The 26,810-nt window shown below is 46.0% G+C and overlaps 1 protein-coding gene across 2 annotated transcripts; it reads right to left on the minus strand.

The window, feature by feature from the left end:
- Nucleotides 1-7,340: 7,340 nt before the first annotated feature.
- NDFIP1 (Nedd4 family interacting protein 1) lies at nt 7,341-26,182 on the minus strand. Of its 2 annotated transcripts, none has more exons than XM_033006248.2 (8): nt 26,141-26,182; nt 15,688-15,775; nt 14,481-14,611; nt 13,534-13,621; nt 13,233-13,357; nt 11,272-11,338; nt 10,557-10,662; nt 7,341-8,353 (listed from the first exon to the last, which is right to left on the minus strand). In XM_033006248.2, exons 1-7 carry the CDS (start codon nt 26,165-26,167, stop codon nt 10,559-10,561), a joined length of 630 nt encoding a protein of 209 aa, XP_032862139.1. In that variant the 5' UTR covers nt 26,168-26,182; the 3' UTR covers nt 7,341-8,353; nt 10,557-10,558. The 2 variants fall into 2 exon arrangements, with proteins under 2 accessions (XP_032862139.1, XP_042646233.1); XM_042790299.1 differs by lacking the exon at nt 26,141-26,182 and adding an exon at nt 25,279-25,514.
- Nucleotides 26,183-26,810: the final 628 nt, after the last annotated feature.

A 26,810-nucleotide genomic window follows, 5' to 3' on the forward strand; every position in this document is an offset into this window, starting at 1 on the left:
ACAGCAGAAATAAGGCAGGAACTCAAGCACATTCTTGCACAAGTGAGGAGCCCGCCCTGTGGCAAAGGACGGTGCTGCTACAGGTTACAGCCTGTCCGGGGGCATCAGAGCAGGGCTGGGGTGCAGAGGGAGATGCCCCCTCACCAGGCAGAGCTCCCCAGCCCCTGCTGCAGGCTCAAAAGCCCCAGAGCAAGGAGCACCCAGGCACGGTTGGGGCTTTTAGGCAACTCCCACCCTGGCCCCAGCTGTGGGAGAGAATTGCCAGTGATTGCAGATGGGGCACAGCTGAGCTGCTGCCCAGGGAGCTCTGTGGGGCTCTGCAGCACTGTATGGCCCTGCACAGCATCCTGCATCCCTGCACTGCATCCTGCAGCACTGCATGGCCCTGCACAGCATCCTGCATCCCTGCACTGCATCCTGCAGCACTGCATGGCCCTGCACAGCATCCTGCATCCCTGCACTGCATCTTGCAGCAGTGCACAGCATCCCGCAGCACTGCACAGCCCTGCACTGCATCCTGCATCCCTGCACAGCATCCTGCAGCACTGCATAGCCCTGCACTGCATCCTGCATCCCTGCACTGCATCCTGCATCCCTGCACAGCATCCTGCAGCCCTGCACAGCCCTGCACTGCATCCTGCATCCCTGCATGGCATCCTGCAGCACTGCACAGCCCTGCATGGCATCTTGCAGCATGGTGCAGCACTGCACAGCATCCTGAAGCGTGACGTGGCCCTGAAACCCTGACAGAGCAGCCGGGGCAGCCGCTGCCTTGCTCCCGGCCCAGGACCTTGCATTTCCATCCGGTGCAGGAGTGTGTTTGGTAAATGGTCACTGCGGCAAGTTTGGGGCAGCATCAGCTTTCAGCTGGTCGCAGCGCAGGGGCCATCTTTGCATGGAAAGTAAACCCTCCAAATTAAACCCAGGGCATAGCGCAGTAACTCGCTGCCGGATCCCTTTAATCGAGCCAGTGCAATTCGTGCGAGCAGGCAGGCAGAGAGGGGAGCAGTGGCAAAGAGCCCGAAAAGATTAAAATTATACAATCTGCAGGCAAAAGTTACTGGAGGCATCCCAGTGAGGACGGGCAGACCTGCAGCAGGGAGGGACAGCCCGTGCACACCCAGCTGCATCCTGGCCCCACGGTGCTTGACCGTTGCACATCTGCAATCCCTTTTCTTTTTTTCTTTTTTTCTTTTTTTTTTTTTCTCCTCCCAGATCACTTTAAATTTCCAGATTAGGGCATAATTAGAAAAGCAGTTAAAGTGGCGACCTGGCGAGGGCAGTGACCTTCAGCGGTGGCAGGAAGCGGCAGCGGTGGGTGGGCTGGGGGTGCACAACACCCGCCGGGTGCCCAGGAATTAGCACTGGGTTGCAAAAACTCCTTCTCCAACCCCCACCACAGCCTCGGTTTCTCCAGCTGCTCGAAGAAAACAGGCGTTTTGGTGAAATAGCCGTGCTGAGCGATGCTGAGCGTGCGCCCCGTCCCACGCCCTGCACTGACACCCCTCGCTCACGCACAGGATGCTCTGTCCTCTCTCCATCCCCCAATTGGGCATTGCACGCAGCCAGGGGCTACCCCGCTGTCCCTTGTCCCCCCACACCGACACGTCCCTGTCCCCCGTGGGCCGGGTGCTTGGCTCTTGGACCCACTGGGGTCCATGTTTCCACGCAGGGCTGTCCGCAGCTACCGCGCTCCCTTATCACCGCTGCGACCTTCGCTGGTTGCAGATTAGTGGCTGGAGCCGGTTGGATTTGTTTGATTTCTGTTGATGGTTATTAGGCAGAGGAAGTGCCAGAAGGGATTTTGACCTCGAGTTTAAACCTATTCCAATTAGAGCCACTGAGCCTTTAATTACCGCGCTCCAGCCACTTCGGTTAAAGCAACAAAAACAAACACAAAATCTGGTCCAAGATGGGCTTTTCTTCTCACCAGCCCTCCAGTCTGCCACCTCCTTTGTCCGTGTGCTGCGTGACTGTGGGTGTGGGGCATTCTGGCCCACGAAGCCCCTCGTGCTGCCTCTGGACACAGCTCCAGGGCGATGCCCGTGGGGGAGGCACGCTGCCCTCACCCACTGCCCACAGGTGCCCGAAGGATGCTCCAAGGACCATCCCCTGGTACCCCAATGGCTCCAGGCAACAAACACCTGAGGTTATGGTTCAGGAGCCCATTAGAGCTCACTGAGAGATGATGGTTATTTTGGAAAAGCTGATTTCCTATTTAGCATAACTTCTATTGAGTAATTCAATTTAAAAAAAAAAAAAAAAAAAGCAGTCCAGTTTTGTACTTCGCTCCACTTGGCCCTGGGACATGAAGGGCGTTTTACTCACCCCAGGGGATTACAGCACCTTTTCGCTCCTGGCGCACACCCCTTCTGATGCTCCAGACCCCAGGCAGAGATCCTCAACTTTTGCTTTATGTTTTATATCCATTGCATTTAGGTTTTATTAACATATTTTAAGCTTAGCAAAATAGGGCTTGTGTGTGTGTTGAGTCCTACAATTTAAAAGTAGTTTCTAGGATACATCCTGCGATTGATAATTTAAGTTAAACAATGATTAAGCCCTTGCGCTCTGATATTTTCCTCCCCTGATTGGCTTTTGTCCATTCCCCCAAAATTTTGGAAAAAAAAGGCAAAATGGAAATCCTCCTCCTGAGCGTCTCAGCAGCACAGGCACGTGCAAGCAGCTGAGGTGGGCTGACAGCCTGGCCGAGCACAGGGGTCCTGTGGGGCTGCTCCCCTGCCTACCTCTCCCGGGACCACCTTGCCCTTGCAGGGACCGAGCAGCGTTTCCCAAAGTTGCTTTCTTTTACCTCCAGCATCTCCTTACCTAGGGATGCCCAAAAGCAGCTTGATCCACCCCCCTGCAGCCCTTCCCTGGGAGATTCGCTTCATCGAGGAGGAGAAAAACCCAAAGCACAGACAAATGCACAGACCATATTTTGTATTTAAATGCCTGGAGAAATGTGCCACCGGCTGGGTACAGCTCTCTCATCATAGCCCGAGTCCCAGTTACCAGGAGACTGGGTTATTTAGCTGCTTGTGGATTAAATCTACGTTTTGACACCTCATTTCCCCTCCCCAGCTGCTGTCACAGGAACTTTATTGCAGAGACGGAGCCGCGCAGGGGAGTCTCATTGCAGGAAAGGCTCCGTGCCCCCACCCGTGGCTGTGGGATGGGGTGTGATCAAACCACAGCCTGAGGCAGAATGACCACAACTACAGCCACACCGGGTTGTGCTTTTAGAAGCCTTGTATTTTACTGTAAACCTCAGCAAAATCTGGCTGCTTTGATCACCTGGATTGTCTCTGCCTCTGGTAGCCATACGATGGGAACGCTGCCCGATGGAGAAGCCTCTGAGTGATGGTTCCTGCACCTCTTTTCCATCACCCGAGCTCCGTTAAGCCTCGTTCCACGCCTTTGCAGCCAGCTGTGGCAAAGCCCCGGTGCAGATGTGCGGTGGTTATGGCACACACACGCTCACAGGCAAGGCTGCGAGGCGACCGAGTGCTGCGGGAAGCTGCCCCGGCGCCGAGCTGCTCCTCCTGGAGCCACAGGAACCGACTGGAAATCACTCAGCTTCCCCACAGGGACAGTGACAGATATGTCCGTGCCGGAGCTGGACATGTCTCAGGAAGCCCAGGACCTCATGTGAGTGGGAACTTGCTACAGACATCCAACAGTTAACGACAAAAAAAAAGAGAAACCCATGAACTTTGCTGTTAATTTCTATTGCATCTTCATATATTGATGAGACTCGTGAAGGTAAAGCAAGCCTAGGATGTTAATTAAAGTTTCTCTGTAGAGCGCAGAGACCAGAGGGTGCTCGGGCATACTTGCACACTCTGCCGCAGGGACAAAGCTGATGTACTCTCTTTGCTCCAAAGGAGCTCTGCTGCCCCGCAGCAAACATACCCGACTGAATAAATTGCAAAAATAACACACTCAGCTGATACTTCGAGCATGACTTTTGTTGGTTTGAATTTAAGAGGCGAAAAAAACAAAACAAAACAAAAAAAAAAAAAACAAAAAAACAAAAAACAAACAACAAACCACCAAAAAGTTCATTGGTGTTTACACACAAGGGAGCATCAAAAAAAATGATATACAATCATTCTGCAAGGAAACCAGCTAAGAACTATTTGTGGGAGAGAGAAACTCCTCATTGTCCAAGGTCATGGTAACTCATACCATAATATTTTCTCAGCAATTCGCATGACAAGGATGACTTCTAATACAACCCTTTGGACAAAGGAGATACCTAAAATGAAAATACATGCGACTTCACTGACCTGCTGTTGAGTTCTGCATTAACAGAACTGGGCTGGGTGAGCGTAATGACCCTGCCAGTGCCCACACGGTGAAATGTTTTCATGTGATGAGTAATAATTATCACCAGTAAAATGGCCTTGTAAATGTTCTGCATTCAAGGAGCTTTTAAAAAGGTTCATTAATCCAACTGCTACCAGGTTTGGCTTATCATCTGTATTTTTGCAACACATTTGTTTCTCTTTCCTTCCAATTAAAGCGATGCCATCTTTTACACATAAGGCAATGAAAACAACTGTAGGTACTATGAAAACTTACTTCATCGTGTAAAAAGACGGCAGCAAGTCCCACAGCCCGGCCAGACACGCTCGGGGTACACGGAGCCACTACAGCCTTGTGCTGGCATGGGCTGTGCTGGAGCTTTTGGCTCAATTACATTTTCTGGCCCTTTCTGGTGCTTCCTACCACCCTCTGCTTCAGGATCTCCGGGCCGTGCCCTCCATCATCACAAGTATCTTAATAGAAGAGAGTGCACCAGCCCAGAGAAGAGGTCATGGTAATCAGGCCTGTGAATCATTTCCACTAACGAAGCCACTGAAAATGAGTCAGTCCTTGGCTTTGTGTGGCCAAAACACAAAGCAATTAATTCATTGCAGCGCTTTTCTTGTGGGAAAGGGCTTTTGCAGTAACGCAGAAAGGTTTATAGAAATAATTCCTAAATCCAGCAACATTTATCAACTTCTTGGAAATATAATTGTGTAATAGGTAGAGCAGGAGGAGAAGGGGGAAAAGTCTTTTTTAAGGAAGTGGGAGGTCTCCCATTTAGTGGTTTTATTCCTCAGCTTAATCCTCCAATTTCACATGGATGCCACGGACAATTAGCACCAATCTTCTCTCTGGAGGCCGAGCTCCCGCCGGAGCGGGCGGAAGAGCACGGACAATGGACAGATCCCATTCCTTTCCTCCATGGCCGTCCTACCTTCTCCGTAGGCAATTTGATTTCCTCCAGCACGTGCTGTTCTCCCTTTATCTGATCCTTCTCCCCTTGGGTTGCTTCTCCTTCTTTCATGGGAAGTGGAAATCAAGATCTTGAGATGAGCTTCCTGCGATACCTGGAAAAACAACCTCAGAGCAACTTTCAAATGACTGCAAAATATTTTTTACAATTCAATTGTACGAGCAGTTCTGGTATTTGGACCAAAAACAAAGCAACTGCTCTGTAATGCAGCTGAGCTTTTCTGCCTACAACTGTTACTGATGCAAAATAGTTTGACCATTTTGAGATTTACCGTGGAATAACCTGTGCTGGCACCTGGCCCGGCCTGTTTGCAGAGTCCGTTCAGCCCCATGCCAGGATGGCCGTGAACCCCCCACCATGGTGGGGGAGGCCCGGCAGCCCCCAGAGCACCTCGGCGCCGGTTTCGGGAAGGAGCAGCGAGCGCTGGGCCCAGGGCGGGTGACGGGGAGCAGCGGCTGCGTCGCTCAGAGCTCTCTTCCCTCCAAGACTCCGTCCTGCAGCCCCTCCGTGCCCTCCCCAAAGCCTCCATCCTTCTCCCAGGCACAGCTGGCCGAAAGGAATACTGGAGAACTTGATGCTTCTTGCGTAGAAATAGTGAGATTATTAAATTTAGGGTGATTTGCTATAGAATCTCAATCTCTATCAGCGTTTCTTGCTGCCCCCGCCAGAGCCAAAGGAGAGATCCTGTGTCCATTGGGATCACTCCCTCGCTCAGAGGCTGCATCCCAGCATTTCAGTGTGCTCATCCCAGCCTGGCCCAACTCAGATGGTCACAGCCCAAGAAATCCCGGGGTTACCAAAACTTAAGCAAATCTAAAATGTGGGGTGGGGGGTGAGAGGGAACAGGGACGCGACGCTGAAGTTTCAGAGATGCTGTTTCAGGCACCCGCAGTACAAAAGGTGCGACGCAAACCCTCCCACCCAGAGCAAGCACCAGGGAAATCACATCGCTGGGTTTTCTGCAAAGGTCACGGCGTGAGGCAGCACTTCAAACCGCTATGGAAATCACAAATATTGCCCATCATCAGGGCCCAGCCAATGCAGCTGCCTCCCCTTCCTGGGGAAGGACGGAGCATGCTGCTTTCACCAGTCAAAAGATGAAACCTGTTTCTGGGAGATTAACTTTGAATTTTGTCTGAACCTGCTTGGAGGTTTACAATGCTGGAAGGAGAAAACAACCTGGCTGACAAAACGCAGGCAGGGAGGCCAAAGGTATTCTTTGGTCACTGCAGATGACCACAGAGCTGCCACTTACATGGTATAAAGTGGCTGAGCTGTCACAGACCCAAAATAATTATTTGAGCTTGGAGTTGGTGTTAACCCACGCCGAACATAAACGTGGGCTTCTTCAGACCCTGTCACCCACCGGCTTTCGGCAGCACATCCCTCCCCTGCAGCCCTGGATCTGCTCTCTGCAGAGGAACGATGGAGCAGGAGGTGGCCACAGCTTCAGGCCACCAAATGAAGAGAAACAGGAATGCCAAATATTCGAGTTCTCTGAATATACAAGACCAAATAAGGCCCAGATGCCAAGAGAGTAAACACAAGGCTCATCTACCAAGTTTGGGCAAATGTGATTCAGAGTTCCCTAATGCTACAGATTTCGCCTTGCAGAATAAACTTAATAATTCTCTCTGTGTATACTTATTCTTGTTTAAAAAGGAAGTCTCTGTGTAACCTCCATCTATCTTTGTCAGCCCCAATGGCTTGTTTGTGAGGACTATACATTTGAGAAGTTCAGCCGCGAACCAACACCATGAACAAACCGTTTCATGAGGCAGATAAGTTATGTATGTGAAACTATGAAAAAAGCCAACGCTCCCCCAAAAATGTATGGAATCCCCATTTCCTGACCTGCCAGGCTGGCTCTGAGGACTGTCTCAGGGTTTGAAAATCTGGTTACGAAAAGAAAGACAGACACCCTGAAGTGGAGATTTGTGTTACCCCTTCTGTGGAAAAGTAATGAAATACCCACAGATGATCTGCATTTGTAATCAATAACCAGGTGCAATAAAGCATTGGAACTGAATTAAACACTGATCTACAGGAAAAATTGCTACATAAGTGACATTTATTAATGTTCTGCTATATTTACAGTTTTAACATAGTAAAACTCCAAAGTGAATTACCACTTGGCAGAAAGCACAAAAGTGCACATTAAATCTACATTTATAATGCATCATAGTCTCTGCTAACACAAATTATAAAAGCAAGAATTACAGGTATGTTAGGAGTTGTCTCAAGAGTCCCAAGCCAAATTAAAAAAAAAAAAAAAAAACAAATCAAAAACAAACAAACAAAAAACAAAACAGAAAAAAAAGCCTTTGTTTTGCAAGGCAATTTTTTATACAAAATTGCAACTTTATCTTTCATTTTTACACTACCAATGTGTACCGCGAAAATCTCTATATAGTCCAAAAAGTAGGCAGTAGGAAAGTAAAGTATACTACAACATTGAGAATATAGACTATTAAAAAAATTAATACTTGTGCCACCTTCAAAATAATACTCTCTCCTGCTTACAGCTCAGGAATCCGTCCTGCCGAGGCCCATCCCTCCTGCCGGCCGCGGGGCGCGCAGGTGCTGCTGGATTTCGGGGCAGAGCCCTGGCTCCAGCCCCCCCCCCCCAGCTCAGCCCTTCGGGTCAGCGTTCCCCGGGGCAGAGCCCAGCCCGACCCGCTCCGCGATGGAGGAGGAAATAAAGCAAGCCTGGCCCCTGCTGGCTCCGGGGACGGGGCTCCTGCTACCCGAATCACGACAGAAACTATCTAGAGAAGCCTTTATGAGCACGTCACAGACTCGACTGCAATAGCTTTGTCAAACATTAGCCACTAATGATTCAATGATTACAGAATTCTGCATTAATTATTAAAATTTTACACCTAGAAACAAATAGAAAGAAATGTTTCTCCTTTTTTTTTTTCCCAACAGTACTTTTATTTATTTATTTTAAAGCAGGTGATTATTTTTTCTTCTGCTCCAGATTCTTGATTCACTTCCTGCAGGTGTCCTGTTGCTTCTTGAGGGAGAATTCACTAATGCAGGAAGACATTTGCCAGAAAACATCTGTTGGAGAAGGATATTGAATATTGAAACTATAGTTAGATTGTTATTTTGGATAAGAGAAGGATGTAGTTCACAAAGAATGCAGGATGTCTAAAGGCTTGTAAAGCACCTCGGTACACAATGACGTGACTCTAGCAAAACGCTCCGTAGTTTTGTGTGTACTTTACAGTTCTGAAGAGTTAAAATTCCTCAGGGGGAAACGGATACTAAACCAGACGACGCTCTCAAGAAACACTGGCATAAAAAAACATATGGGTGTATGAAATCGCACTGTGAGAACAGAATCTGACTCGCTCTTCAGCTGCTGCACCCACCCAGGGTGATGATGGGGTTTGGATCTGTCTGTCGAGTGTTCTGGTTCGAGGGGGACACCAGGTCCCCCACCCCGCCCGTCCCAGCCACACACCCGAGATCCAGCACTGCCCACGCAGGCTCGAGAGGAAGCACCAGCCTCCCGACCAGACCCCTTTTCACCAGCTATTATTTTCCTAATTTTCTAAAAACTATCCTTGCTCTAAAATGAAAATGATCGTTCACCATGCCTTCTTCATCATGCCCTGCAGAGGAGATCTAACCTTAAGAACAATAATACACTGAAAATTCAAGTCTTTTGTGGCTTCCCTGCTCAGAATTTAAGATTAAATATCTACTTTCAGGCAAAGTTTCAAAGTTATAATATTTAGAAGTGATTCCGTACATTTATCTCAATCTATCCAAAAGAGAGAGTGCTTTTTGAAATGTTTTTTAAGTTAACAAAAAATAAACAAATAAAAAAATTTTAAAACCCCTACATCTCCATCCTCACAAGTAAGGAGTCAGGCAAAGTCTCTAAAATTGTAATTTCAAATTCCAAACACAGGAAAAGACTGTGAAACAAGACACCACATAGTTCCTTTAATAAATGAAAAATTATGTTTCGGAAAAGAAGCAAAATAAAAAAAATTGTTCAGTGAGAACAAACTACAGGTGACACAGCTGATGCCTAAACACTCATGCTACGTGAGCATACAACTGGGGAAATAAACCCTCTGGTGACTCAGCAGGAATTTGAGAGGATATTACAAATCCTGGAGGAGGTCATAAACTGTAACTTTGTTAAACACAATTGAAACACTTCAATAAATTCACTGAACTATTTTTACACACTACCACCAGTGGAAAACCCAAGCTAGAAAACACTGCAACAATGCCTGTTTTGTGTAGCATGTTCTCATTATAGACTAGAAACAAAGCAGAATCTTATGCAATTTGCAGTTTCTAATAAAAGGAGAGTGCATTTGGAAAATCAATCCTCAGTTTTAAAATCTGAACAACTTAATGACCCCCAATTTAAAGCTGAGGTATGTTTGGTTTCTTTATACCACTGTCGCAGCTGCAATTGCTTCAACCCTGTCTTAGGGAAATCTAGCGTTATTATGATATTTCTAAAGGGAGCATCATGTTGCATTCACCATCTGGGAAGCAACCTATTACAGGATTTCCTTCCCCTCAGGGAGGGACAGTTAATGCAAGGCCATTATCTGCTGGAAGCAGGAAATTATGCTAGAAGGGTTCAACTACTTAAGCCTCCTTCTTTAAAGTCCCATTAAGAAGGCAGCAATGTTAAGGTTCAGCCTTAAAGCGAAAGACTTTTAGGCATTAAGGGTTTTGAAAGATGTTCAGGCAGGACAGTATGTTCAAGTATGTGGGAGGGCATTCCGAAGAGCAAAGGTGTGCAAGAGTTTAATTTCTTCAGGAACTTGGCAGAAAATTCCGGCAGCACGCAAAATTTAGACAAATTGTTCTTTCTGGGCCATGAGCCAAAGACATTGGCACAACCTTCTAACAACTTTTTGTGACCTTTACTCATGTTTAGGATGTACCATGTGTTTCAGGCACATGATTTACTCTGAAAGACACACCTGTCAAATACAGTGCAACACACCAAGAGGCAGAGATTTTGTTCTTACAATTCAAGACATGGAATCTAGTGAATATACAATTCCTCAAAGCAAAAACTTTAGAAGAAATGTCAGGTATTCCTCTGCTCCCCACAGAGTCAGTCTGGACTCTGTAGAAACAGGAGCCGCGAACAAGATACCAAGAAACAACTGTTTTCTGCTGCCTTGTGTTCTAAAAATATCCAAGAAAAGAAAAGTCTAGCCTAAACAAGTCACTAAGTAGAGTTAAAAGCAAAACAAATTCAGGAAGGCAGAAAGTTTACCTTTAGTAAATAAAGAGAACTCTGGTCCTGGGGAGAGTGGAAAAAGTATCTGGCATCTTCCTAACCTTTGCATAATTAATAAATCCTCTGAGAAACAGCAGAAAACCTGGATGGAAGAAACACATTTGTCCAGTTAACACAAGTGTTGCTTCATCAATTAGAGAGGGAGCAGTTCAACTAACCATTACTAGTACAGAGGGACCTAAGTCACTGGGATGCGCAATAGCTGATTAAATACAAGAAATTTTTTTTTGTATCAATGAGACCTGATCTTTCAATTTCAGGCAATCTCAAAAACAAACTTTCCTTAGGCAATCACAAAACTTTTGACTCCAAATAAGATCCAGTCACTTCCAAAAGAGGAAAAAAGAAAAGAAAAAAAGAAAGACCACAACCCATTCTTCCATTTAGGATAAAAGAACAGACACAACATCAGTTACTACGAAGACAAGCATTGCTCTCTTCTTTACTTCTTCTGGATGACAAATAGGATGCTGCCACCAAGAAATGACAGCAAGAGGACAGTGTTTATGTATGACTTTAAAACCTAGAACGCGTTCAGTAAGAGGAGAAGTACTATGAGGGTTACATTTCAGTTTAACATCTATATGCACGTATTTTAATATCCAGCAAAGCTATGCTCACAAAAGCCCTAATCGCACTTAACGGAGTTTTTAAGCCTGCATTCCCTCTTTCCCCCCGAACCAACACTCACCTAGTACGAGGAAGACCCACCAAAGCCAATACTGGCCATCAAAGTAACCAGGAAAATAGGTGGAGAACTGAAAAAGAAAAGAAACAAAAACGTACAAGTTGGAGCACACGGAAGTTTCTGAACCCAAATCTATTCTCTCTAATCTCAGCAGTAACCAGATCAAGCCCCCTGCATACAAGAGAGATTAGAGAATGCCACATTTCATCAACTGCACAGACTGCAGGGAACAAGCTACCTCCGTGAACTTTCATTTACAATTTTTCTATACATCCACACTTTCATTGAAGGTTTTTCTACACACATCAGACCAACTCTAACCAAGGGGAATGGAACCAATTCAATACCAGCCATAAATTCTTGCAATCAGTGCAACAGAAAGACACTACTGGGCAAATACTCCTGTTTTCCCTCACACCTTTGATGCTTATAAAGCACAGTTGTAGTTTCTGAAAGGGAAGACCAGGTCTGCAGCACTGCATTGTGTTAATCACACTGTAAGGCTGGATAGTATATCAAACAAAAGTACAGTTGAAAAAGAAATCCCAAATCTGTGGAACCCTCTGGCAAGGTTTTCTGTTAGGAAAATTCCTGCCTACTGAATGAAAGACACCAACACTGTTAGAGCACGGAAGTTCACTATGTCAGTGGTAAATACAGTATAAATTTTTTTTCATTCTATTCTAGTTTAAAAAGGTAAGCTTATTATCAAAGTTAAATTAAATCCACAGTTAAGGTCACATGTTTCTGTCACACTTCTTAATCCAACAAATAGTTCTTAACACCACTGTTACAAGATGACACCAAAAGTCTTAATTTCTACAGAAAAAGTTAACAGATGCTGTATTTACAAATTACAATTCCTAGCCCAAAGATATTAGGTATGAAGTGACAGCCCTAACAGTAATGCTTTCTACTACTACTTATGCACAGCTAATCAGATTTTTTGCTTGAAATTCAAAATTTGGCCTGAAATGTCTGCATGCCTTTCACAGACTTCTCCTTTTCACAGGCTCCAAATAAAGCTTTTCTGTTATTTTCTCACAGTTCCCACAAAAAATAGTCTTTTTTTTTTTTCTGCTTCTTTCAGCATCAGCACATCTACATCCTCTTTTTTTTTTTTTCCTTTTTTTCTTAAGAAAGGTTTCTCTTTCTCCCCCTCCCAGTTTTAAAAATACTACACCAGCCTTCCTTGCTTCCACAGGCAGAGGTCTGTGCCCAGCAGGGCTGTACCTCTGCATCCAGGCTCCCCTAAATACAAACCAGCTCTCATCAGTCACCTCTTCCTCTCGCTGTGTGATCTAGTGGAAAGGAGCACAGCGGATGTTTTAGCAGCCTGGATACACCCAGAGTTTATGTGGAAATAAAACCAGCAAAGCCTGCTTCCTCCTGATCTGCTCCTGCCTGTGCCGCAGGCACGTCGCACCAGAGGGCACCAGCGGGCTTCTCCCATCCCAGTGACAAAGCAGTGGCTGCCTCTTCCTCCTCCAGCAAAAAGTGAACCGCACACCTCCTAATATTTAAAACCCCATTTCCCTCTTCTCACTGGCTACCCCACATTTTAGAGAATTATGGTTTTTTTCAGAGGAGCACCTAAGGAACATCATATTGGAGAGAAACGTCCCTGTGCTGACAGCAGGGCTTGCTTTATCTGAATAAATGTTTTACAAAGATCAGATCATTGTTGCTGCTCAACATGTAAACACGTTTTGATCCAATACAGTGGCTCTGTCAGTGTGCCATATTGGGTGTGCAATCTTTATTGCCTTTTATTACAACATTAATTCCAGCATATAAACAGGACAGAATGATGAAAAAACTCTGTTGTTAGTGAATAAGGGACTCAAAATCTACTTTGTTATAAAAAGCTAAATTTATAATGAAATTCAGTGTAAGTGAGATAAAAACAAGCTAGGGAAAACATACAAGAGTCTACATACATATTTTTGCACTACACAACTTACCCTAACAATAAGGATCCACTTAATAAGAGACAGACCAAACCCAGAAATGGCCCCATATCGTCCTGCAGCTGAAGTAGTCAGACAGAAAGACAGGAAAAATCCAATCCAGTTGAAGAGGAACGCCACTGAGAAAACAGGAGAAAAGCAGCTGGTTAAGGCCTCTTTATATTCCAAGGAGAACAGAAAACATAAAACCCTTGCACACAGGTTTTTCCTGGTGCTACATAAACATAGGTGTGAAAATAACTATAGCTATTTAGGGTCACTGGTTGAAAAAAAGCAAGTTCCACCATGTACTTACTGAAGAATGTTAGCATGAAAATGCCATCATTTCCTATCCTCAGCTGATCGGTGTCGTCAAAGTCATCCCGTGTCACAAAGTCCTCATCCTGCAAGGCAAAGGGAGACAAGACGTGGGTGGATTAAAGTCAGTCCAGTTCATACAGCAACCCCAATTCCGCACGTGGCTCTTAAAGAAAGGGTCAGCAAATTGTACAGCCCTCAAAAAGCAGTGTACAATGGAGGGATACAAAATGCTGTGTTTACTTTTAAGGAAAGCCCCTCGTGGGTCATGAGGGGGAATCCTAAATCTCAAAAGGCTACAAATGCAAGTGGGAAAAAATCCTGCTTCTCATCCTGAGATGATGCAGGGCATGAAAGATTAAAAAACCTATATATTGCTAGTGACTTAAGATAGTCAAGATCCAGCATGTTCTTGTTCTCCCTGTAAAGAATTCCCCTACTCATAAAAAAAAAAAAAAATTAAATTTATCTCAGCAAGGAATTTGGCTTCTGTGAAGAAGTATAACACACAGTGGACATCTAGCGCTACCAGGTGTAATTATTCTGAATGAATGGTTTTATCATCCATGTATCAGCTACACTGACCTCTGGAAAAGTCAACCAAGTAGGCAGCAGGAGTGTCACGGGCAGATATGCTCAATGCCTGAATAATTAATCCCAAATCTTTTTTTAAAAAAACAGTGACAGTGCACACGGATACAGTACAGTGCCTCTGTCAACTTGCCAAACTAATCTGGATAGCACATGCCAGCCATACTGAGGTGTCTTACATCATCATAGCAGCCCAGAGGGGAAAAAAAAAAAATGCTATTAGCCACAGAACTCTTGGGAGTGTGTAATATCACCACCCCAGAAAGCTTAAAAAAAAAAAAAAAAAAAGTCATGACACTTGATCAGCAGGAGTTAAGAAATGTGAAGGATGTGGAGCCAGCCAAGCACACTCACCCTGCCAGGAACCAAGGGAATTGTGGCTTCAGCCTTGGTTCTCTCTGCCTCATCATAAGTAGGCAGTGTTGTGGCCACATTGTAAGATGGAGGGTTTGGAAATCCTGACTCATCCTTGTAGTCAAAATAAGCTGCAAAAAAAAAAATAAAAATATAGAAGTAACTTGTCAGTTCCTTAAGAACACTGTGTTGGGAATGAGAAGCGTTGTAAATAATATAAAGTTTAAAAAATCTAATAGTAATACACAGAGCACTACTTCAGCATGCCTCGCTATACTCATTTTTAAACCAATTACACATGCTGTGTCTCTCCTGACTTCAGCAAACAGAAGTAGCCATATTTTCAAATTCAAGTCGTTTGAGTGAGTCAAAGAAGGATCACTGCAAGCCTTAGGCCACTGGTGACCAATTTTTCCAGAGACAGCTTCCAAACTGTCTTCTGATGGAGAGGAAAGGGATTGGAACAAAAACCAAACATAGCATTTCTGAGCCCCAGTTGCTGAGACGCACTAAGGCACTGGACCTAATGGGGCATCTTCACGGTTAGTGTGCCAAGGCAGGACACTCAACAGGCAGCTTGAGAAACACAGTATTCAGACTTCTATCCAAAGCTGGCCAGCTGTTTGAGAGCCTGAGAGCACGTTGCATTTGATTCACAAATCTTATTTGAACAATTGACTATGAAAGTTCTGGAGGGAAAAAAATGGTAAGATTTACCTAAGCCAAAATACTCTGTTACATAACCAACACAAAACAAGATGTTTTGGTAAAAGCTATTAGTGACATGACAGTATGATGATTCAGAAGTAGTATAACCCTTATGATCACGTCCTTAGTTAATGAAAACTGCAGAGAGAGTGAATTCTTTAATCCCTTTTAAGTAACAAATCCTTTTTGGAAGGAGCACAGCATCAGCCAAATAACGAGAGGGGAGCCACAAACCCTCACAGCACTTTGATCTTAACTGTCTTCAATCTACTAAGAACACTGTGAAATGTAACTTGAACACCACTTGATGGGATGACATCAGATGAATGTAGCCAAAATGCATCTTCTAAACCACAAGTAACAATAGTCTCTTTGGATCAATTCTGATCCTCTGCAGCCTCAGTAAAGATGCTGCAATGCCATCCGTCAATAAGGAGAACAATTAAGGAGGTAAGAAAGAAGAGAGCAAACCTAGCTATTTCCTTTCAGTTAAATTTACCTGTATTCTCTGCAGAAATGCTGCTGTAAGGCGGAGGGGCATCATTCACCACTGGTGCAGTCTCGCCTGGCTCCTCTTCATTCTGCAGCTGAACAGACCCACACACAAGAGAGATTAATGGGGTTTCTTGAGTTCTGTGAAACTACCTCTGTAGTTTTAATTACATAGGGTAGACTCTTCTGGAAGAAGGCTGTTCTACAGCATCATGGGGCACACGAGAAGTTGCTCTGCTTCACAACAAAGTACTCCCACTTGAAATGATCAATACGCCATCTCAGTTTTAATGTGTTTTTAAATCATATCCTCACACGCCTGGATTTTGACAAGGCACAGCATATACCACTTCAGTCTCTTCCCTGGCACTTCCTCAGATTCCTCAGCTCACACTGCTTAGGAGCTGCAGTTGCATCTGGTTTAGTCGAGGAAATAGCAGGAGATACTCAACAAAAGGCTCCATTGCTGCCTGTGGCTTTGCTAAGGAAGGGTTTTTTTTCCATGGATACATTATGTAAGGATACACATAAGTATGAATCTTGCCATTTCCCTTCAACCTTTCACACTGTAGGACTGAAAAGGAAACAGTTTATTTTGTGCACTGTGCTTCCCACAGGCTCTGTATAAATAACCCTACAGCTTATCAAATATACAGTGCCACTTGCATGAAGCAGGTATGCAGACACAGGCTTTGATCAGAGAAGCTAGCAAGGAGCATTCAAAAGCAGAACATACCAAAAAGGAGTTTACAAATCACCTGCCAGCTAATTTTTGTCTTCTTTCCATTTCTCATTATTTCATCAACAAAGAAATTGAGTTTTGATGCAGAAAGACAACTCCTTTGAAAAAAACACCTTGGGACTGAACCACTGGCTTGACCAGAGGGGTACTACCCTATTTTGAAATCACCACGAAATGGCAGCAACTCTGCAGCCTCTTCCTTAACATCTTCCCAAACTATCCCCCCTGCACACCCCTGCTAACATTCTTGAAGCCATTCATGACATTTTGCTTTTTGTTCTTTGGAGGCACATGCTGCCATTCAAGTCCTTCTCAAGCATTTAAAGGGGGGGAGGGGGGGGAGGATGGGATATGCTCTTATTTTACTTGTATGTGTTATTGGGGAGGGGGAAATCAGCTCACACTTCTAACTGAAGGCCTTGTTTTATACCTAAGTGTTCTGCGTCTTGGGTTTTTATTCCTTTTGCTGCCTAAGATCAAATATCAGACTATATCCACATCCTCTGTGAAAGTCAAAGCCAAAACTTTTTCAGATGTTTTAAGCGCAATTCATTGGACATTTGCATCCCAACCACAGCCGCATGTCTGAACTGTGAGACACCCGAGTCCTACAAGCTTGCTGAGGGGAGAGTCGATCATTTCATTTCTCTGCCACTAACTGGACGGCCACACACCTCCACCAGCTGTGGGACCACGAGCATGGACAGAACCAGTAACTGCAGGCCGGTGGTTCATCGCACTGCGGCCAGACACCGTGTCCCTGCTGGCTTTCCACCTCCTCCGTGCGGAGGCTGCTGTACTCCCCACTCCAGTTAGGTCAAAAAGACTTTAAACACACATGCTGTTAAAGGTTTAAATGACTTGAGTTAGCAGGCAATGGCACGAGCAGTTCTGCTGGCCCGTCCAAGGGGTCAGCCAAGAGCAGGAAAGGGAAGGAAACGACACTGGGACTGGAGAAAATTCCGCACCACTGTCACTGGGTCCAACTGTACCAAAACAACAGAACATCAGAGCCCTGCACTCTGTTTTGCCTTTCACGAAGCTCACCTTGCTATTCTAACAGCCAGCCTCCACCCTCTTCCCCTTCACATTCTCCAAACAGAAGAGGTGGGGAAAAAAAAAGAAGAGGGAGGTGGTCAGCCCCAAGCTTTCAGGGTAAGAACTGCTCACATGGCATAAAGCTGAACCGCTTCCTTGAAGGAGAAATTAATTAAGTGATCTGGATGAAAATTTAATCCGTATTACGCCAAGAGCACCTCCTAGCACAGACACTGTGGCTGTCAGCAGGAGACATCGAAAATGCTGGTGCCCGGCCAGGCGTGAGCCCACACCGAATGGATCCCTTCCTGCACCCCGGGCCGCGGGGCACACCGGGCGGAGGTGGCAGGTACCTGCCTCCATGGCTGCAGCTTTAATTAGCCTCCGGGCACCAGGCAATTAACACAACAAAGCCCCAGCAAGTCTTACAACAGCAATGCACCTTCATCTTTTTCAAACCAACTAACTCAGCGTGAGCCCTTACCAAAAAACAAAAATGTGTTATTTTATAAACCCCGGGAGTTCAATCATTAGAAGAAAATGTAAACTAACTTGTGAAGTAATTGTCTATTAAAATAAGCTTTTAAAAAATCAAAAACAAAAACAAAAAAAAAAAAAAAAACAACAGAGCACTGTTGCAAAAATTCAAGAGCAGCCTGCACACAGCACGAGAAGGACAACCTGGAAGAACCCAGTAAAACGGAGTGTCAAACTAGTTGATTCAGTCTCTGCTGGCTCTGTAGTCTATGAATTCTCAGAAAACATGTTTTTCTGTCTATCCATGGAAATTCAGTACCTCTCCCCTTGTTTTTCTTCTGCCTATGCAGGACCCAGTCTATTAACAAAGGAAGAAAGGCTCTGGCACGCTGGGGATGCTCTCTGGCTACTGCATGCCCTGCATTAGCTGTGATCCCAGCAAGGGGGTGGCAGAGATGAAAACCCTCATGTTTGTAAAACAGATGATATACACAACCTAAAGTACCATCACCGAGGAGGGGAAAGGAAGGCACTAGATGTGACAACACTGGAAGAGATGAAACAAAAGAGGACACAGACAGTTGAGTGTAATATTCATTCCTACCACTGGTTCTTTCAATAGTAAAAAGAAACACATATTCTTACAATAGTGGCGTGTGGGAGAAAGCAAGCTGAACTTATTGCTGGCTTCAAACCATTACAATTCAGGTAATGACACAAAAGACGCAGTTACTTTCTAAAGTTGAGCTAGAGGCAGTAGGAGGTATACAGTTATAGAAAACAGATTTTTCTTCTAATGGACAAGGTACACAAATGCCTTCCAGCCATTGTAATGATTCCAGGCATCTAAAATTCAACTAAGTGCTTATTAGCAAAGCGGTAAAGGGTTCATGTGACAGGAAGAATGAGTCACCAGGCCTGGGCTGGGCTGGCCACTGCCCTCACCATGAGGGAGGCTGGATCCCGGGGTGCACCGGCCACCCCCCGGCCGCTGCCCACAGCCGCCAGCGCCCCGAGAACCCACAAACCCCAGCTCAGCTGAAGTCTGCTTTGCCGAGGCTGTGGGGTATTCCTTGTTTGAGTCACTGGTGGATTTTAGCTTCCAAAGCATGGGTCTTGGATTTGTGGCATTAAAAAACAGACAGTCTCTACAGCAGTGCATATGGTTATTAAAACAAAAGTTTGGCTGTGATTTTTACACCAGATTGCTAAAACAACAGCAAGTTGCCTGGCAGGACGAGGTAAGGCCCAGTGTCATTCATTTTCCAAAAAACACCATCAGAAGCTTGGCTCTGAGCAAGACATCGCCTCTGTCTGCCACTTCCCCCTGGCTGACATATATCACATGTAAATAAATACACAGTTCAAAACTTACAAAATGTTTTGAAAAATTTCCACATAAACTTCAAAGAAAGCACTTCCAATAAATACATTTGTTAGTTCTTCCAAATTGTCTAAACATTGCACATGGGCTGCTGACAGAGTTTTGGATTATTTTTTTTTAACCTCCCCTTGCTACAAGTCCTTTGATTGCATGCAAATACTCTTTACACTATATCAGCATTACTACAAGCTTCACCTTAGCAATATATCATCAGTAATATATTAACTCAGCCATGTATCATCAATGTTTACTGCAGTTCAGTTCTTATTTTATGTTCTGGCATGCAAGGTAGAACACCACAGAAATCCCACAGAGGAATTCTAGAATGAAGATAACACTAATCAGATCACATTTTTGTTGTTACTATGGTTTCTCTGAGATTTCCAAAAGGCAGATATTTAGGCTAACGACAGAAAAGGGAATCAATACTTTTTTAAATGGTGACAGGATTGATTTTTTCAGGGCAATGAAATCATAACCTTTGCAAGCCAAATGTTTAAAAAAAAAAAAAAAATGTGCATCACTACTAAATTTGAGAGTACTCCAGCAAGGCAACAGCCTGCCCACAAAAAGGTTACACTTCATTCCCATTGCAACACCCCTTACTTTTCTCCTTCCATATCCCTGGCCTTCTGGTAGCAAATGAAAGCTGTTGGGAACTCTGAAGAAGAGCATTATTTTTATTGAGTTATGCTTCACTTTAAACGTACCCCGATTTGAAATCCTGACTTTTGCCCATTGCTGTTGCAGATTCCTATAGCTTAATATCAACTTACTAATCAGCAGGAATAATGACAAGCTATTAGACAAGCCAACCCACGGGCATCAGCCCTCTCTTTGATGAGCAAATAACCAAGCGAACCCTCCCCTGGCTTCTCCCTGCCTCGGGAGATGCTGATGCTCCTGCGCAGACCTCGCTCCAGGGAATCGATTCTGCCCAGGGCCCTGAGCACAGCCCAGCTCTGCGGAGCAACCTCCCAAGGTCTCTGACAACCCGAGCTACTTGATTTCAATAAAGGACTGAAAACTGTGCCCTGCTCCCCCTCCCAAAAAATGCCTTTTCTTTTTTCCAGCTGGACCAGCTCCTGGGTGCTCCCACGCAGCGGGATGCACGGAGCAAGGACCAGAAATCAGCAGGAGCATCCGCCTGAAGGGCGTTTGCAACAACCCTCCCAGTTACCAAAGTAAAAACACAAATCCCAATGTCTTTTATGTCCACCAAAACACAACCCATGCTCACGAGGATGTTGTTCTTCACTGACTCACTGCAGTTAATGGCCTGACAACATGGAAATACACCTCAGTCCTGGGAAACACACTGATCTAATTCCCTTGCCTCTGTTCAAACTGGGAATTATACTGGTCTGGCTGGACTGTAAACAATCACCTGGTCCAGCACAAACCTGCACCTGCAGATTGTCCTTAGGTTTGAGTGTTCAAAGCCTTAATGCAAAAGAGGTAGGTTTTAACCTTAGATAGCTGTAATTAAATTTCAGACACTTAACAAAGCATAAGGCCTGACCATAATATCTAGAATCAGATTAACATTTTTCTGGACATTAAGACACCACAGAAAGAATTCTGGATCTTTTAAGCATTTTAAAATATCACCTTTTTTTTTTTTTTTTTAATTGTCATACAAAAAATGTTAAGTATCTTCAATGAAAAAAAATCCCATTGTGCTACCATAGATCAAATTCAGATATTTTACAAGAGACAGAAACAGAATGAATGGATACACCTTAATATTGACTTTTTCTTACTAGTCCCAATGACAAAGAACCAGAATTCACCCACATACAGAACTTTTGCTACTTGCTTTTGGTATGGCTACTTTTAACACATGATGCCAAGGCCTCATAAAGAGGTACTGCATCTCCTGTGAGCCACTGAACAACCCGAAGGCCAGAGGGATTGTTCCTACATCTGCTTCCCAGATGGGGTTTGGGAGCTCCACTGAATTTTAGCGATGAGAGAAAAAGTCACCAAAGCAGCCCTGCTAAGAGTCCAACACAGTCCTGAGACCCAAGATAATATTTTATTAAACAGTTTGCATGCAAGGCTACTTTCTCCTGTTACACAAGCTACATGATAATACTGGACTACTACTGTTTCACTGCCTTTCCCAAGTCCTTTGAGTTTTAGAGACGGAATATATTTTAATTCTATCATTACTTTTTCACATAGAATCACTAATCCCTTGCAAACTCACCTGAGAGCTACTCTTGCCTTCAGAAGCGGGTGTTTCAGAACAAAACAGTCACCTGAACACAGACTGGGCTGGACATTGGGCAGCTTCAGACAAAGCGTGCGGCCCCCACCAGCTGCAGCAGAACCTAACAGCAGTGGCTGTGCAGGAGACCTGGTTTACTCTGCAACTTGTTAAAAAATCTCTACTTGTTTTATGTCAATGGACACCTCCTAGTCTCCTAGTCTGAATACAAAAAAGAAAAAAAAAAAAAAAAAACAAAACACTACATGAAAACAACCTACCCTAAAAATTTCCTTACTGTTCTTATCAGTTGCCCGTATCTTCATCAAGCACATCTGCACAGCAACAGTACCTTGCCAAGCAAACAGCCGCTGACATAGCTAATTCTAACTGCTGACATTGAGATTTGGTATATTCTCATATTTTGGTTTCAATCTGCACGCCTATTTCAACTGAAAAATTAAATACAAGGTGGCAACTGACATCTGCCTCCCTGTTTCACTCCAGCCTTCCCAGATATTAAGTAAGCATTGTAGTCCTCCATGGATTTAAACTGTATTCACATGATATCTTCAGCAATATATTTCTTCTAGTTTCACTGAAAGAAAACCAAACAAATGGTAAAATCTTTCCTCCTGTGTTTCTCATTGGCACCTCCCCTTATGAAATGATTCATGATCTGTGTAAGCCTTCAACAAGTGGAACAGGAAGAAATATCACTTAAAAAGGAATACGTCTTCATTATTTAACATGCCCACTATTTTCTAGGTGGGTTTACATTACTCATATACATCATATATATTTTCAAATGCTTCAAGTAACAAGCATGCCTTGGTTAACATACAGTGTAAATAAACCTATTAAAAGCCTGGCTATTTTTTCCAGAATGGAGGCTAGATTCTATTCTAAGGATGAAACACAGCTCTGCCACCAAACTCACAATCCAGGCGTTATGCGCAAGAGGCTTTAAGCCACTAAATCCTAACAACATCCCTGCAGAACTTTCCCAAAGGCAGGTCTAAGTGACAGCAGCCTCCCAGCATCCCTTTTTAGGACACAGCACCACCCAGAATAATGACAGCAGGGCGTGCTACAGCCTTCCTTCCTCCCAAACATCTCCCATTCCCACCTCCAACAAGCACAGCCTCGTCACCCAACCTGCAGAGGAGGAATTGAAACCAGGGGTCTGCCCCAGCCACCCTGCTCACCGCCCTGGCCCGTGCTCCAAACAGATGGGACCAGGAGAAGCCAAGATCCTTTCTCTGGAGTTTTAGCTTTATTCTTCATTGAGCTGCGTTTCCTTGGTGTATTAGATCAGACTCTCACATCACCCAAAGGCGTCATTGCAGGCTATTTTTTAGCAGATTATCTAATGCCTGAACAAAGCACAAGGGCTAGAAAGTTAGATTTAGAAAATAAACCATAATGCCATTACACACCCCTTTCACACTGCACATATTGGTGAGAAGACTCAGGTTGTGAGCTTGCAGCAGTAGAGGCTGATGGGGGTGCACAGCCCACCCCCCGTCTGCAGGGCAGCAGGGGCCGGGGAACAGGGAGGAAGAAGAAACACACAGGTTCCAAACTCAGCTATCAATTTCTGTTGTCCTCAGATCATGCTCATTAACTATCACCTTTTTTTCTGAAAATACACACACTCGAGGAATCCTACAAATATTTTACACGTCCAAATACTGCCCACACCTCAACAGTGCAGCTCCTACACACAGGCTGACACACCAGTGACACTTCCCAAAGCAGAGGTTACACGACCCAGGCGTACTTGGACTAAAGCACTACCCCTCTCCTCCTCCCACTCCCCAAAATTAACAAATTTTAAAGTTTTCAGTTCTCCTTCACTGCCTCATAATCCAGTATCTTAACGGTTAAATTATCTTGTTCTCAATTTCTACAGGCTACCCCTACTTACTGGATCCTGCATTTAGCTCTAGCCATCACCATTATCAATTTACTCCAAGTCTTTGTTGGCACACAGTACATTTGTTAATTGTACATTCATACACACAGTAAGTTTCAATGTATGGAAAAAAAATATCAACACATTCGATGCTAGAGAGACTCTCCCACCCTCTCATCTCCTCTTCATCTAAATACCAACTCTGCATCTTTAGTTTCAGAGCTTGCAGGGTTTTCTGGAGCAGCACAAGCATTTGGAGCCAGTTAAGCAATAACACACTTTATAACAATACAAGTACCAGGGTTCTGGCAGAGGGCAAGGAAAAAAAAAAAAAAAAAAAAGCTATTTCTAAACAGCTACACAAAAGTAAATGCATTTACATGTGAGTTTCTGATTCTGCACTCCACCAGTTATACCAGTCATTTCACAGGGCCTTCATTATCTGTTTGCCTTTAGCAGTATAAATCCTTTGGGGCACAGCCTGCCTCCCTAATCTCTGCAGTACCACGCAGAGTTATGCTCTACAGCAGCAGCGGTGTCTGCTATGTGTCTGTCGGATGTGTTAGCAGGATCTGGCGAAATGACAGCTTTACACATTTCTCTTTAAGGAAACCAGGATTGCGCTTATCAGTCAGGTACAGAGTCACTAAAGAGCAGCACGATAGTACCCTTCAGCACATTCTGTCACCTATTTCCACAGGCTCAAGGCGATGGGACACCAAGCTAGATCCCTTTGTAAAAGACATTTGTGAAGACGTTTGTCGGGGTCAATGCCAACAGCAGGACTCTGACAGGAAAGGCGATTAGCGAAGAGATCTGGTTATTTGTACCTACCATTTCCGAGAACAACAACAAAGAGATTTGTCTTTGTAAGTGAACACATCTGTTTTCCATGGAACAAAAAAAAAAAAAAAAGCCTAAGTTTTACTTAACTTTTACATTTCTAGTATGTAAAAAACAGAGAACTCCAGCTGTCATGATGAGACTAACGTTCTATCCCAAGGGAAGGTGCATCTTGTATTCTGAAGAGAGCAAGCCTACCCAGACTGAAAACGCTACCACGGCAAAGTCATAACACAATGGTTGAACCTCGGCTAAGCAGGAGAGCTGCGTACCCTATTCTGAGGGATTTCTCCCTTACTTTAAGTAACGAAGTCTCCACATTTGGGTGTCAGAAACGCATGCCAGCTGGAGCTGGGTCACGCAGCGGGGCCCAACTGGCCCCGAGCCCCTCCGTGAGGTCGATGTGCCCGACGAAACACGTCCTCAACTCAGGAGGCTGGCAAGGAGGAACACCCCACGGTTACGAGGGAGCTCTTTAAGGGCAGCCGCTGGCCTACGGGGATCGCAAGCTCAGCCAGAGGGGTCCACATTTAAAGATGAAATCAAATTAACGGTAATCTCAAGATAACGCAAGACAAATTCGCTGGTGGGGAGAGACCCGGCCGGGAGCGGGCGCGGCGCCCCCCCCCGCAGCGGGACGGAGAGGAAAATGCTCGGCGGGGCCAGCCCCCCGCGTACAAGGTGGCTCCGGCCCCGGGAGCGGGGGGACAGCCGGCGGGGAACCGCACCACAGCCGCGGCCCGGCGGGCAGCCGAGGCCTCCGCTGCGGGCCCGGCCCCCGGCCCCGCTCTCCCCGCAGCGGGACAGGCCCAGGCGCAGGCCCGCCCCGGGAGACGCCCGGCCCCGGGGCTGCGGCCCCGCTCGGCACGGCGGCGGGGTTGGGGAGGAGGCGCGGGGGGGGGAAGGCGATGGGTTGCCCCCCCACCACCCTCGCGTTCCGGCCTACGGAGCCTCGGCGCTCGCGTACCCGCCGCCCCCCCTCACCTGCTGGTACCGGGCGCTGCCGGGCTCGGCGGCCGCCATGGCGCTCGGCGGGGCTGGGGCGGGCAGGAACCGGGGCGGGGAGCGGGGGTTCGGCGGCGGCGCTGCCCGGCCGCCTCCCGACGGGCGCTGCTGAGGCAGAGGAGGAGGAGGAGGCGGCGGCCGGGTCGCTGCTCGCTGCGGGCTCCGCTCCCGCCCTCCGCCCGTACGCGCCCGCCTCCCGCCCCGCCTGCGGGGCCGCGTCCCGCCGGCGCCCGGAGCCGCCCCGGGGCGGGGGGGCAGCGCTCACACCGCGCGGAGAAAACCCCCGCGGGGGCCCGGCCGCGGAGCGGGGTTCGTGGGGGGACCCGCGGGGGTGCTATGGGCAGGCGGCGCATTCCCCTGCTCGGCGGGAGCTGCAGCAGCAGCCCCACCGCCTCTGTGCGCCACATGCCCTGTGAAACTTCACATACAGTTCCTCAGAGTGAAAGCTTTCACAGAAAGCATCCGAGAAACCCAGGGAGTCAAAAAATGGGTGGAAACCCAAGTTGTAAACGCTGCCTCGGTGAGGACCCGCTGGGGACAGCACTCGCGGAAAAACTGGTGGGTGCTGAGCCATGTTAACGGTGTTGGTCCTATACACCCATCTCCAGCACCACGTCCTTTGCCGACACCAGCCCGCAAACCGGCTGGTCTTGAGCCACGTTAACAGTGTTTGTCCTATACACCCATCGCCAGCACCACGTCCTTGTGTGCCGACACTAGCCCGCACTCCCGTTCCCCGCCCGGGCAGGGAAGAGGCCTGCGACGCGCTGCGCTGCAGCTGAAGCAAACAGGAGATGTTGGCCAACTCCTCAGAAAGCGCCGTCGGTTCTTTCATACCCACAGAAAGCAGATGGCGTGGCAGATTCATAATCTCATTCCAACAGAAGCACGCGTTTTTGCGTTGATTGTTACACTGGTTAAGAGACTTCCCAGCTTTTGTAACCTTTATTTTCTATGTGTGCAGCTCAGCTCCAGTCAGGCTTGTACAAAACTACCCACATCAATCCTTAAGGTTGATGAGACTTAAATATATCAGCTTTAGGATGAGGAAGGCTGAATCAGCCCCGCTGGGATTCCAAGCTGCAAATTGAGAGTCGCAAGCATTTAAACCTGGGGACATGAATTTGAACTGCGTACTCAGTCATAAATACATGCCTTAATGCTCATTCTTCAGTATCATAGCCAGGTTTTTTTTCTGTATTCTGTTTTTGCAGGAGTAGGTAGCTCACCCATGTCAGTGAGACGAATGAACATCACAGTTCTCATGTTGAAGGAGAGGCAGGAGTTGTAAAGGATTTTAGCTGAGAATAACCTCCAAAAGTGACTCCTGAGAAATGCTGGAGACACAAGGACAATGCAGGTTTCTTGCAACACAACTCACGTTTCACCTTTCCAGAAGATTCACGATTTGCACTAAGAATCTCTGCAGTAAGAAGCTGCGCGCATGGCATGCACAGATTTACTTGCCATTGAGGTGGGATTATATCCCTAAATAAGGCTGTAGCCACAGT

The sequence above is a fragment of the Tyto alba genome, unplaced genomic scaffold (genome assembly GCF_018691265.1).
Source record: "Tyto alba isolate M040663 unplaced genomic scaffold, T.alba_DEE_v4.0 Super-Scaffold_17, whole genome shotgun sequence".
Taxonomy (NCBI): domain Eukaryota; kingdom Metazoa; phylum Chordata; class Aves; order Strigiformes; family Tytonidae; genus Tyto; species Tyto alba.

Coding starts and splice junctions, on each gene's coding strand:
- NDFIP1 (XM_042790299.1), bottom strand. CDS start 25,317: ATGGCGGCCGCCGAGCCCGGCAGCGCCCGGTACCAGCAG. Junction 15,776..25,278: donor GCAGCGCCCGGTACCAGCAG/GTGAGGGGGGGC, acceptor GGGTCTGTTCAG/CTGCAGAATGAAGAGGAGCC. Junction 10,663..11,271: donor GTGGGTCTTCCTCGTACTAG/GTGAGTGTTGGT, acceptor TCTTCCATCCAG/GTTTTCTGCTGTTTCTCAGA.